This window comes from Arachis duranensis, chromosome 1 (genome assembly GCF_000817695.3).
Source record: "Arachis duranensis cultivar V14167 chromosome 1, aradu.V14167.gnm2.J7QH, whole genome shotgun sequence".
Lineage (NCBI taxonomy): Eukaryota > Viridiplantae > Streptophyta > Magnoliopsida > Fabales > Fabaceae > Arachis > Arachis duranensis.
The window spans coordinates 8,819,131-8,833,675 of NC_029772.3; the positions used below are offsets into that span (position 1 = coordinate 8,819,131).

General features: G+C 32.9%; 1 protein-coding gene across 7 annotated transcripts; it reads left to right on the forward strand.

Moving 5' to 3' along the window:
• Positions 1-976: 976 nt before the first annotated feature.
• On the forward strand, positions 977-7,081 carry LOC107477623 (protein MAIN-LIKE 2). 7 transcript variants are annotated; one of them, XM_021137675.2, is made up of 8 exons: positions 977-1,107; positions 2,876-2,923; positions 3,004-3,051; positions 4,276-4,391; positions 4,499-5,143; positions 5,257-5,424; positions 5,517-5,906; positions 5,982-7,081. In XM_021137675.2, the coding sequence occupies exons 4-8, from the start codon at positions 4,278-4,280 to the stop codon at positions 6,945-6,947; spliced, it is 2,283 nt and encodes a 760-aa protein (XP_020993334.1). In that variant the 5' UTR covers positions 977-1,107; positions 2,876-2,923; positions 3,004-3,051; positions 4,276-4,277; the 3' UTR covers positions 6,948-7,081. The 7 variants fall into 7 exon arrangements, with proteins under 7 accessions (XP_020993334.1, XP_015953176.1, XP_020993341.1 ...); XM_016097676.3 differs by adding an exon at positions 2,058-2,186 and having other exon boundaries at positions 1,001-1,107; positions 2,876-3,051; XM_052260465.1 differs by lacking the exon at positions 977-1,107 and adding an exon at positions 1,138-2,186.
• The last annotated feature ends 7,464 nt before the right edge of the window (positions 7,082-14,545 follow it).

Genomic DNA, 14,545 nt, shown 5'->3' on the forward strand with positions numbered 1-14,545 from the left:
TTTTACTTTTAACTGTTATAATTTCTAAAAGTATAAACAAATTATAATTTTTATATTCACAAACATTAAAGTCTTTGTAATTATAAATATCTAATAAACATAATTATAAACCAAGTTTTCATCCAAAACATAATTATAAATATTGTCTCTAAAACAAAATAAAACATAATCCAAAACACTCAATTTTCATCTTCATTCTCTTGTAAGTTGGGTTGGGAGAGTTGGATTTTGGCAAAAAAAATTGTAAAAATATCCCTTGCCAAAAAAAATGCTAAGCCCGACGGGGAAGCCCGCCTTGCTCCGCCAAAACCCGCGGTTTAAGCGGTGCGGGTTAGGCGGACTTTTGTTATTTGGCGGTCTCAATTTTCCAGCCTAGCCCGTCTTTTTTGGCGGGTTACGCGGGTCGGCCCGGCGGATTTAGGCCTGTTTGCCACCCCTAATTAATCCGTCACGGACCAGAGCTCCATTTAAGGATTTGCTACTAGCCAATGGATTATTGTATACACAAGGTAAGATTTGAATCACAACACTTAACTGACTAGTGACTTAAATTGCTTAACCACTTTATCAACCCATGTTGGTTAATTTTATTGAATATACTAAACAATCCCGCTACGTTACCAACAACATTTCTGCCAACTTCTGCTCTTATCTATAACTGTATTTAATGGAAGTGTCTTTGTAGATGTGTCTAATAAAAATATCTTTTTTATAGTTGTATTTAATAAAAGTGTCTTTATAGATATATTTTCTGGATGTGTCTCTTTATATATGTATTTAAAATATAATAATTAATATACTTTTTCTATACTAAATTACTACTAACACAAACTTTATCATCGTTATTGATGGCCAATAAAAGGCCAATAAGTCCAGATCACCAAAAATGTGAAATAAAATAGTTTGGGCCGAAGCCCCAAAGAGAACCCAATGGAAGGCCGTTGGGTATGAGTACTCGTTAGTTTTTGCGTTTTGCCCTGAAGAAAACAAAGGAAGCTGCTTTCTTTCTTTTTCTTTTCTTTATTAGTGGTAAGGCAAGCGACGACGCCGGTGGAAGTCGTATCGTGTTGTTTCTCCTCACAATCAATCCCTTCACTCTGTTTATGTGTAAGCCCTCTCTCTCTCTCTCTCTCTAAATTCTTTTTTCCTTTTTATTTTTCATTACAAAATGAAATGCAATTCCAAAGCTAAAATACCCCACGCGGATCCCTTTTCTCTTCTCCGCCATTTTCTTATGCTCTCTCTCTGTTGGGAGCGGGGTCCCAAAACTTTTGTGGGACCCGAGTTCTCAAATTTTTTTGGATGGTGCCAAGTGAGATACCCTTTTGCTTAATTTGCTCCAAGTTTTGATCTTTTTTTGATGGGGTGGTAACCTAAATGTTATGTGCTTATGTGTGGATGCAATGATTTCTTTTAGGGGAATGATGGTGCCCATAACGGAAATTTATTTGTTTATTTTGCATTAAAGTGGGTGACTTGAATGGACTCCAACGAAACGGGAAGGGTTGTTGTTATGTATTTATGCTGAATTGTTATTTGTACACTCTTTGTTGTTGTTGCATGAAATAGGTTGTACCCGGAATCCTAGTTGGTTTTTGTAGAAGTTCAAGGTTCAAGAGATTAATATGTTACTGAAAGATGAAAGTTAGAGCATGTTAGATTGATGCTTTAGTTGTTACAGCATACAAGTAGAAGCAAAAGTAGCAAAAATGTTCTTTCTTATATCAACATATTTTTTGTATAAAAGAGATTCATGTGAAGTTCAAGAAGTACTCCTCAGATAATACTTTAGGGGTATTTTATTAGTTAAGGAGCAACCAAATGAACTTTCTATCTCAATAGACTAATTGAGTAGAAATCCCAAGAAAGTTTGAATTCGAAAAGATTATTTACTTAAAAAACGATTCCTTTGGGGTTTTGAATGAAACTAAAATGAGTGAAACTTGTGTTAATCCTTGTATAGTAAGTTTTAAGTGTTTATTATCATGGAATTAGTTTTGTTAGTGAAAGTTGTGGAAGGTGTACCTCAAGTCAGAAGGTTCATATTTTGTTTGTAGTCATTGGATTATCCTTTTAACTGATGAAAGGAGACAGAGAAGGGTTCTGGTCAAAGAAAGTGCCGAGTGTAGGGGAGGAAGAAGAGAGGATGGGAAGATCAAGGGCATGCTATTTTGTTAATTCCTTAGGTATAGCTTATATTTCTTCATTCTAATCCTTGATTGCCTTCCGTCATTGTTTATTTTCTTCCACTCACTGTTAATGGTTCAATCTAAACTTCAGTATGCCACCTGTTTTCGGTTTGTAGTCACAAGGATTGTGGGGTGTAATTATACATGCATCATCATGTTGACAATTTACTGTTGCTTCATGTTATTACTTACCTCTTGAGATGCTCAAATCTTATGGCTGTTTGATGCAAATAGCAACCTACATCAGATACCTTAACACAATTCTTTAAATTTGTATCATTATCTTCTCTTTTTCTACTTATGTAGCATGCCATTACATATGTATGACGTTTTCTATTTTAGAAACTAGAGACTTTCAAATCATCCTGAAGGACCTACTGTAATCCATATGCCATGGCCATTATGTCAAATTCCTAGTGTGCATTTTGGCACTGGTTAAAATTGAGGGTTGGAGCATGCACTTAGTATTCAGGGATGATTCTATTTGCTCTAAAGTTTTTTTTTTAATTAAAAAAGGGTCTGAAATGTGCTGCATGATTACACAGTAACCACATTACAAGACCTTTGAACCTTTGAACATAGGAATAATAAATTAAGATCAACTTACTTCATGCTGTTTGTGGTCTTGCATATGTTTTGTATATATCAACAGACCTTTGTAATATCGTGTTTCCTTATATTTTCAGCCGTGGCAATTTCCACTCAGAATGTTGCTTACAAGGAAACTGAATTTGGTAACCCATAAAGCATGATTAGATGGAAGTGAAAGTTGAGGCTTGTGCTTTGTTTATCAGTCAATTGCTTTAAATTGCAGGAATGATCTGGTGCTGAATTCTGCAGTAGAAGCCCTTCTTTTATACTGGTAAAGAAAGAAAAAGCTTTCTTATCTTTTACTTATGTTAGCTTAAGTATGCAGAAAAATTCCAAATGTAATAAATTATAAAATCTAATCAATTTAATCAACTTTCTACCCAATTAATTCAGCAAATGCAGTGACGAATTCAACAAATAAACATAACATCAAGTCATAACACACCATAAAATATAAGAGGCAGGGGTAGGGGCATTAGAGGTAGGGGCTTGTCTTGAATCGAATTAATTGAACCTATATAAGTTGAAAAAAAATTGGAAATAGAGAGGTTTATAATATAATTTATTGCACTGAACCTAGGTAAATAAAAGGGGATACAGGAAAGAAAAAAGGGTAGGAACACCAGAAGTCTGGAACAAAAACTAAGTTACGAACTAGAGAGAGAGGGAACCTGTGGCTTGCAGCAGCGGCTTCGCCAGAATGCAGAGAGAACGACGGAGAGGGAAGACGGAGAAGGAGGAACTGGTGCCGGACGGTGCTGCCTGGCATGCTGCTGGTGGTTCTTCTGGCAGCAGCGCAGCAGAGACGGAGAGATAGAAGAGTTTTTGGACCGTCAGAGAGGAAGAGGCAGTTTTATGAAGAAAGGAGGCTGAGAAAGGTGAGTTGTAGCATTTTAGGGTTTCCTAAATTACTAAAATAACCCTAAAATTTTTTCAAAATTCAAAAAGAAAAAAAACCCGCCAATTTCCACCATTTCTATTGCAGTCCACCATGGCTCCGCCGCCATTTTGCCGTCCGCGAAAAACTCATCGTGGCGACCACTGTATGGCGGCAAGGAAGAAATCCACCACGCCATAATCGCTTTTTAAAACACTGATTAGCTTTCTGCTTTTAATATATGTGTGTAGCGGAAAATAAGAAAAATATATCTGGATATCATTCCTAAATTGGTTGGAAGACGCAAGATCATTCCATTTCAACTTTAATTGTTTTACTGCATAAGCATAATTTTGTTTCATTTTTTTGTATATGTATTCAAACTCGTAATTAATAATTTGGGACTGTGGTTACTATTCCTTGGGATTTGCGGGCTTTGTGATTTCATGTATTGACAAGTTTCTTTCTTTCTTTAGTTTTCCTCTTCCCTCTTCCTTTTGAGTTTGCATTATCCGCAACCACCATTCCTCTTGCTTGTTGAGAATGCTTACAAAATAAAATAAATAAAATTTGAGGCATCTTTTTCTTATTTTGCTTTCCTTTTGGATGTTGTCATAGTCATGCTAATGGAAGTAGGAGCAGGCGACCCTTATGCAACTAATCCGGGTCCAATTGATGGTTCGGTTCTTTATGATCAAGACAAGCATGTTTCCACAGCAGTATGGGATGGACAGGTGCAGTTCGCTAGCCGAGAAGCCCTGTTGCTTCATATTTTTGGCTGAAAGATCTTATAAATTGCTTGATTATTTATCGAAGTCTTTTCTCATTAATGCTTTAACAGGAGCGTGGGGCTCTCAGATGTCATGAACACACTTCAAAACTTGATCAGTGGACACTTACCCCAAAACAGATCGAGTTGGTAGAGAGGGCTGGATTTGGATACTTGAGGTCAATCCCAGCTATTAGCCTGGACAATCCACTTATCTCTGCTCTAGTCGAAAGGTGGAGAAGAGAAACAAATACTTTTCACTTGAATGTTGGAGAAATGACGGTAACCCTTAAAGATGTTGCACTCTTGCTTGGTCTAGCAATTGATGGAGATGCTGTAATAGGTCTTACATATACCGCGTGCAATTCGGTTTGTGAGAAGTATCTTGGCAAGGTGCCAGAATCTGGCTACACAAGTGGTGGAATGGTGAAGCTGAGTTGGTTGAAAGAGTTCTTCTCTCGCTGCCCTGAAGATGCTCCCATCGAAGTAATAGAGCAACATACTCGTGCTTATCTTCTATATCTTGTAGGTAGCACTATATTCTCCACCACTACGGGTAATAAAGTCCCTGTGATGTACTTGCCATTGTTTGAGAATTTTGATAGATGTGGACAGTATGCCTGGGGTGCCGCAGCGTTAGGATTCTTGTATAGAGCACTGGGTAATGCATCGCTGAAAACTCAAAGCACCATTAGTGGCTGTTTAACACTACTGCAGGTAGTTTAGATTTGTTCTACTTCCCTTAACCCTCTATCTTTGTCCTTTCCTCCCAAACATAAATTTTCCTTTCTATCAAAATGATATGTTAATCAGTTATTGTCTATTTGCAGTGTTGGAGTTACTTTCATCTAAATATCGGGCGCCCAAAGCTTAATCTTGATATGATGCATGATCGATTTCCATTTGTGCTTAGATGGAAAGGCAAACAAAGTGGTCCGACTGCAAATCGTGATGTTGTTTTTTATCGCAAAGCTTTGGATTCGCTAAAATCATGTGATGTAAGTCTTGTTTTGATTTTTATGTTTAATTATGATCTGGGAATACTCGGATTTTTTTAAACGGATCAAGTTTCACTGTTATCAATGTCCAGGTAGAGTGGCTACCCTACAGAAACATGGACAGCATGGTAATTCCTGAACATATCAAAAGAACTTTGTTTCTTGGGAGATCGAAGACAATGTTGATATGCTTTGACAAGGCAGAAAGACATCTTCCAAATCGGTGCTTACGGCAGTATGGCATGCTTCAATCAATCCCAGAGGATGTAGAGCGATGGGAGAGGAAGAGTAGAGGAGTGGATGGCGGGGTTGATTTATCCGGTAAAATGGAATCAGAGCTTAATGAATGGATGGAACGCCGTGTGCATATTGTTGACAGCGATGAAGGTATTGATGAAAGTGAGTACATGGAATGGTATTTGAGAATCACTCGAAAGTTCATCGGGAGGCCTATTTCTCTCTCGTCCGAGTTCCAGAGAACGGTAAGGATATGTGCAATGAATTCGGTTATATAACTTATTGCCTATTATAGATTAAGTTTGAAATGCTTTTTAAAGAAAATAAACAAATCTATGCAGAATGCTGGTCTGAGGGACATTGCGCACATTGCGGATACCTTCTCGACGAAAGGGTTGGATCCACAACAAATAGAATCGATATCACGGATTAGATATATCGCCCATGAATGTTTGAGAGACCAAATTGGCGGTCCGGTCATGGTCTCAACCTCCCCCCAAGTTGAACTTGGAAAAAGGGTAAGAGGAAAGGAGAGGGTTAGAAGAAAAGGCGCTGGTAAACGATTACGGAAGGATGGTGCAGTTCAATATACTAGTGCAGTTAGTGAAGATGAACAACCTCAGTTTTATGGTACTGCTATTCCGGTTGATCAATTACATCTTACAAGGATTGATAGAGAGTTGGATCATGCACAATTATGTTCTGTAGAGAATGCAGTTAGTGCTGTCCAGTTGATTCACGCCGAAGGTGACAGTGAGAATCTGCAGCTCTGTGATGCACACATTGGTGTCAACCAATCAGAGTTGCACTATGCAGCCGTTGCTGATAATCACAACAAGCCGGACGATCTTGCTGCCGACGCTAACCATCAAGATCTAAAGGATGGAGTTGGTGAGGAAATAAAGGAAGAGTTTAACCATATGACTGGTGAAGAGAATATCGAAGAACTAACTGTGGCCAACACGGTTCATGATGTACAACAACCCTATCCTATGGTGAATGATAGTTCACAGGTTTGCGACGATGCCATGCACGCGATTAACAACAACCTTGCAGAGACAGCTGCAGATGTCAGTCAGTCGCGTCTTGGCAACTCTGCTGGGGAGGTCAACCCGCATCAGAGCAACGCAGACGACGATTTTGTTAATTCGCAACTTTCCCATATTAGCAATGAGAGTGAACAACAGCCATCTGCTAAAGCAGGAATAGAAGTGTCTCAACAACATTCTTCCATTGAAACCCATGAGGATATTTCACAGAAAGGTGATTGTAGTGTTGCTGTATAGGGTGAAAGAGCCTACACTAATGTAGTTTTTTTGTAGAGAAGCAAAATTTTAGGCAGAAGAAAACCTAATTTAAAAGATGTGGTGGTGCCATGTATAATTATTCATATTAATTTATCTTCTTATTTTTTTTTTCATTCTTGGCATGCATTTTCTTCTATGCTTGTGACTCTAGGTGCAGGCAATTTAATTGCCAAGCTAGTCTCAGATCATATCATAATAATAAAGCTTCCATGCAAGAATTGAGACTATACATTTGAAAAAAAAAAAAGTTTTACCATAGCTGGGAATTTTAAGATTAAAAAAAAAATAAAGAAAGAAAAGAAGATATGGTGGCCCTTTTATATATTTATCAAAGGTAGGTTTTGCTAAATAGTAAAAAAGTGTTATCTTAATTTTAACCGTAATTTTTAAGTGTTGTTAAAATTTTATATTCACCATGATAATAGTCACGGTAGAATTCATGATATAACAATGCAGTAATAATATGCATACTTTGTAATATTATGATATACTACTTTACTAGTGAAAAAATATTGAATAAATACCAAGTCAACAGCTTATAGTTCATCTGTTTTAACTTTTAACTTATTTTGGCAAAAAAGTTCTTTTAAAAATGAACCCGTGTTGTAATAACTTCCCAAAAAATCAGTTTGCAGTATGTTTTTCAATAATGTAGAGGATCTTATTTAAAAGCAAAGACATACTTCATCTGATTACAAAAAGAATATTAAATTTTTTATCTATGCTAGAAATTACAAAACCTATTATATCATACCGTATGGCGTATGCTATGATGTATGAAATTTAATTGACTTGCAAGTACCACCAGAGCACACATCCCGAAATTATTTAATTAACTAACTAGTTGAATAATGGATCAACTACACAAGGATCAATAGCGACAAGCAGTTACCACTTACCAGCAATTATATTCCGGCAGGAATGGATAGATACACAAAATCATAGGATAAGATATAACCAAGTTTGCTAGCTATTTAATTCTGTGTTTCTGTTCAAATTAAAAGAGAGCAAATAAACACACTAGAGTAGACTAGATAGTGTCTATAGATGCACAGTAATTAAGGTATTACAATCTTCCAAAAAGTATGCCGAACAGAAAAGGAAAAACTATAGAGAAATGTTAGGGGCATCACAACTTATTATTTTTTGTTATTATTTAGCTATTAATTCAATTTTTTAATTTAATAATTTAATAACATATTTTATTCTATATTTTTAAAAATTAATGACCAACTAATAACAAAAAATAATAAATTCTAATGATTCTCTAACATTTCTTAAAACTAAACAAGTAGCTGTGCCAGCCTCCTCCGCGGGGAGGGTTTGGTCTCCGGTTTCTGTGACTTGGTGGCTTTTTTCTTGGGGATAGTTTTTTGGTCAGAGGAAATTGGCATCGCTACTTTAGATCGATCAGCATTCTCATCCATTCTAGTGTCCTTCAAAACCGACATTGAATTCACAAACCATGGTGTACCCTGCTGTGCATAGAACAACATGTATGCTTCCTCCCCAACAACTTCACTTTCAGAGGCTTCAGTAGCCTGAAACAATTATCAACCATTAATTAATTCATGTTTAAATTAAGCAAGTACCATATGCATTTCAGAAATAGATGCTCTCAGTTTTTTCACAATTAATTTTCCATGATATATACCTTTGAGTCATCATACTTGCACCAATTGTTTTCAGAGGTGCGGACAAAGCAATAGTAATGCCCTGAATTTAGGTCTTTTCCAGAGTGCACAACAACTGCATATAGATAATATGTCAATATTACCTGTCAACCGAAAAAAGAATAAAGTTTATCATTAATGTTGTAATGAATAATAACTAATAAAAATTCACTAGTGACTAAACTCTTTTTAAATAACATTTTCTCTGAGCTATAATACTCATGACATATTATGAGAATCTTAAAATTAATATACTAATGCAGTGATAAGAGTATATAATATATAATGTCACAATTAACTTACATTTTCATTGGAATCCATATTGATATAATAAGACTTCATATCCAAATTCATTTGGAAATCAACATGTTCATCTTTCTTAGTCCTGTTCAATTTTAATGCTGCAATCTTAGGTGCTTTGTATAGAAAAATTTGCTGCCTCCTGGACACTTGTTTCCCACATGTATCACATGTAACCTGCTCAGTTTTATCCACCTTGAAGAATGATTCAAGTGCCTTCTCAACACTTTTCACACCGTCTATGTCTAACATTAGGTTCAGTGGCTCAGTAGTATAAGAAGGAGGTTGGTCGTGGTCACAGCCAGAATACAAGAACTGAAAAAGAAGCAGCGGATAAGATTCATACACATCTAATTTTTGTTTTTTAATAATTTATTACTAACCAATAATTACTGTATGCACGAGACAAAATTTTAACATCAATACTTGTTTAAGTGGACAAATAAATTAAATTGGCTATAACAACATACACCTATTTTAAATGATAATCAGAAGATAGGAAAAGAATTTTCCCCCAGTAGAGACTTATTGCCACACCTACTGCAAATTAGAAAAGTTTCAAAGCCAATAATTTAAAAGTATTATATGATTATAGTTTGTAAAGAGAGAAATGTAATTAAAGGCTGTACAATTTTGTTTTTCTTATTGTGAACCATACCTTCCTAACAATTTCACCACTAAAGATTTTGTCAACAGGATTATCTTTCCCATCTGGGAAACATTCCTTCAGCTTCTCTAAGGCACATTGCATGAATTCATGAGCATCACACTGCCGGCCCTTTACAAAATCTGCCGAAAAATCTGCAATAGGAAGTCATGGACTCACAAACATTCCAAAAGTAATTAATTAAATAAAAAATAAACTATTAAAATAGTATCCAAAAATTCATGTAGATAAAAATAATGATAAAAAAATGAACGAAAAATAAGTTTTGAAAATATTTAAAAATGTAACAAACATAAACATAATTACATATTAAATATATATTTTAAAATGAAATTTTAGATATCAAATTTTGATACGAACTTTTGCTAATATCGGTAAAAAAATAAGAGTTTTTTATCTTTAAAATTTGATAATTTTATATTAAGTGAATTTTAAAGAAAAAATATTGTGAATGATTAAATTTTTTAAAAAATAAAAAATTCTATAAATCAAATTTTGTTTCAATTTTTTATGTGTACTTTTTAAATAGTGATTTAAATATTATCACAAAAATTCTTATTAAATATATAATAAGTCATTTGCTAAATATAAAAGTTTTTGTTACTATTTATAAAAAATATTATATCATTAGTTAATTTTATTGAATTTTCAAATCATTCAAAAATTTAAGAGTTATTTTTGTCATCAAGATAAATTCTTAATACCATTTTGATTTACTCTTAAATAAATTAATCAACATAAAGAATGAAATGAAATAAAAAGGATACAACTCAAATTGTTAGCAAGCTTCTCAGGATGAACAGGTGCTCCCGAACTATTTAATAATAAATCATCAATGATCTCGCATAGTGCCCAAAAAACACACAAACCCTTGTCGTTATCGCTACCTGAAATCACCAATTAACAACGAAGATTTTACTAACAAAATGTCTAGGTCTCATTTAGATAAATTCTTATAAAGAGATATTTCTGAACAAGTAAAACTATTTTAAGAAAAATGTTAGGTTCTTGCATTTGCAAGACTAACCAGCTCTTCATTTTTTCCTATTAAAAATATTAGTTTTCTAGCTTTTTTTATTTTAAATTCAGATGTAAAGTTTTTTTTTTCTAAATATGTGTTATATTAATTTTAAAAGATAAAAATAATGACTTCCGCAAAAAGATATTTAATTTTATTACTTTAACTAATATTTTTATTTATATTAAATTTTAGACTTTAAATCAAAATTTTAAATTATAAATTTAAATGTTAAAATTAGTGAATTAAAAATTAATTTTCTTACTCTCCAATCGAAATTATTTTTTTCTTAGGACTAGTAAACAAAACCGTTGAAAAAGAAGCTACAAAGGCAAGAGATAATTACAAGGGGTGTGCCGGTAGAAAGATCTAAGTTCTTGAACAAATGGGACAGTGCGAGTGAAACACTGCAAGATCACATTCATGAAGCATGTATTGTTAAGATTCTGAAGCCCAACACCCTGCAATAAAACAGAAATGTTTGTTAACAAAAAAAAAAATAAATGAGTTAAAAGTAGTCAAAATTTATCATATTAAATAAAATAAATTAAATAATAAAATTTAGAATAATGTCAATTATAATTGATTTTTGTAATGTTAGACTAATTTAATTAACAAAAAAATTTAAATATATAATATTTTTTTTTTCTCTGACATTACCGATCATAAAAACGAATTTATAAAAAGAAAAGCATTAATATGCATTAAAGAAGACATAAATGAAACAGAGAAGAATAAGAATAATGCGAGAACGTAACTTACAACATATGGTGACGGGCTACTACTCTCACGAGTTTGGCTTGCTGTATTAGGAGCCACGCCATCAGCAGGAGGAGGATCTTGAGAGCTTTCTTGGATTTTAAGATAATTCTTTCCATATTTAAAGGTAAGGTAAGTTGTAATAACTAAGGAACAAAGCATTCCAATAGACGAGAAGCCTAGTAATAACAACTGGTTCACTGTTGGTAATCCCACCAATGAAATTGGTAGAACCAGCGTGACATAGATTATTTCTAATTCGAACCATATAGGGGTGCGCCACCCACTTGCCACGTTCATAATAAGAACAAAAAAATAAACATAAAAACAGGTCGCAACCTGAAAGTATGGAATTCCCTCCCAAAAATGATACCTGATCACGACTGACGTGTACAGAATGATGACAAATGTCATATAGCTTAATTCGAACAAAACATTTATTTGCCTTGAAATCATTATCCATATATTTGCCATCTTCCTTAAGGAATACGGGAAACAAAGAAAGTAGCAGAACCCAATCATGGGAGCCGCCATGTTGATCTGGAAGAGTTTCCGGTTGTCGGCATCGGCGAGGAAAGATTCTACAAGGACGTAACACCATGATTCAACCGGAAGGAAGCAAGAAGTACCAACCTCACCACCTGTTCTCTGTTACCCATTTGATCTACGAGATATTTTTGTGGTGGACCTTCGATCAGGACGGAACTGATACCCATCGCAAGCGCACCTAAGATCCAGCGTATCTTCAGCAGTTGTATAAACGTAATTTGCAAGAAAAAACACATGAGCGCCTCTAGTCCACAGCAAAGCCACGTTATAACAAAGGCAATATAGGAAGCTAAGGCAAAACCATCATCTTCTTCTTCATTGTGTCTGTGGACGAAGAAGGAGTAGAGGGAGCCAAGGACTAAAACAAAAAATTTCACGAGACCTGCATACTCGCCAAAACGTGGCACGTCTGGCACAGTAGTCAACATGGAAAGCACCACCACCGCCACTAAAGTCATCAAACTGAAAATGGTATAGACAATGATCTTCCACCAGGAATTCCACTCTCCAAAGAGGTGCTGGAAGGTGGAGCTATAAGCGTATGAGAGCAATGCAAACACAGCCGACCCAACACCCACTGAAAACGTGACAATCTTTTCGTCAGTTTTTGGGACTTGCAAGTTATCCTTCATCATATTTTTCATTTTCGGTGGGGGAATTGAGTGTATCATTGCTGCTACTTCTATTCATCAAGTTTATAATTTAAATTTTATATTTAAAAATACAATAAATACTAATAATAATAAAGAATTATAATAATAATATTTATTAAATAGCTTTAATTGTAATTGATTTTTAATTTTTTTTATTTCATTTATTATCCTTTCATGAATTAGCAAATGTAAAAGCCTTGTTTAGTAGATTTATTATTATTCGAAAAATTATGAACGCGTATATTTTTTCAGAGTTCAAAAATCACAACTCTACTTCAATTACAAACACACTTGAGATAGACCAAGAAAATTTACAAAAAATCGCTTTTATCATTATAAATAATATGACATTTGAATTCAACCTCAACACGGTACCTATGTCAGAAGAAGTTGAAGAATAATTTAAACAACACAGACGAACTTACTTGATGAGATTGTTGCCAATTAACCAATTTTTTTGAATATGAAAAATCACACTAACTTTGATAAGGTATAATAATAAACTAATTTAATTTTGTTGTGTTTTTATGTATATCTATAATTATATTTACTGTGCTAACTAAGTTTATAGTTACACATAACATTCATAAGTTCATATAACTAACATCTAAAAATTAAATTCATATTTATTAGATATTACATCTATTCACATATCATTTTTTAGTTATTACATGAGTAACTATCAAGTTAACACAAATAATTTTTAAATTTTATTATAATTAAATTTGAAAAATGTCAAATTCTTAAATTAATTTATTCAATTGATAAATTTACTTATAACATCCATAAATTTATGCACATAACATCCATAATTTCATATTAATAACATCCAGAATTTTGTACTCATAATATTCATAATTTTATACATATAATATCTGTAATTAATACATTTTTATAATTAATATTATCAAACTTTAAACTATGTGTCGTATTGTATTCTTTAAATTATCTCATATGTGTACTAATAGGTCATGATTTTAATATTTTTATTTAATTAATATTCATATATATGCTTATTTATTGATTTTAATATGACGAGTTAATAATTATTTTTAAAAAAATTATTTTTTAATTTTTGATCATATTTTATATTTTATTTTTTATTTTCTAATAGTCTATATGTAAAATATGAGTTGTATAGTAGAAGTTGTTAAAATTTTTTAGCTTAACCTCTATAATTTCTGCAGAGAAATTACATTTTAATGAATAATAATGTAATTGAGGAAAGTTAAGAATTTGATTTGGAAGAAATTGAACTTGATTTTAGAAAAAACATTAATGATTTCAAACACCTAGAAAAAAGATGGGTGATAAGGAGGATGAATAATAAGGAGGTGTATGTCACTTGCTTATTAAGAGAATGAGAATTTTTACATAATATGTCTATATTATAATTATTCTTTGGCTACTTAGTATCACCGATAAGATAAAGTATATTATTTGATTACTGAATTAAATGTTTTTAATTTTATTTTGTGCATGTAATAATTTATTGGACAACAATAAATTTTTAAATAAAATTTATCAATAATACGATAATAAATTAGTCTTTAATGACCTATCGAATTAAGAAATATTATAAAACATTTAAAAAACAAATTACTAAATTAAAAAAATTAAATTAATAATTAAATAATAACTAAAAACAATAAATTCACCATAATATTTCTCTTATTTGCGACTATGTTGTCATGGTAATAATATATACAACGCTACATATGTCTTTCTCTAATTATTTGCCTCTAGATCATATATATATAATGGTATATGTCTCTCTTAATTATTTGCGGCTACATTATATAGGATTAGAAGTGAGTCAAGTTAACTTATGAGTTAGTTTATAAATCTATTCGAACTAAATTCATTAATAACTCGATAATCTAAATTGTGAACTAATAAGCCAAATTTAAACCTAAAATCAAGCTTATAAATTAAATGAATCACACCTAAATTTGAAT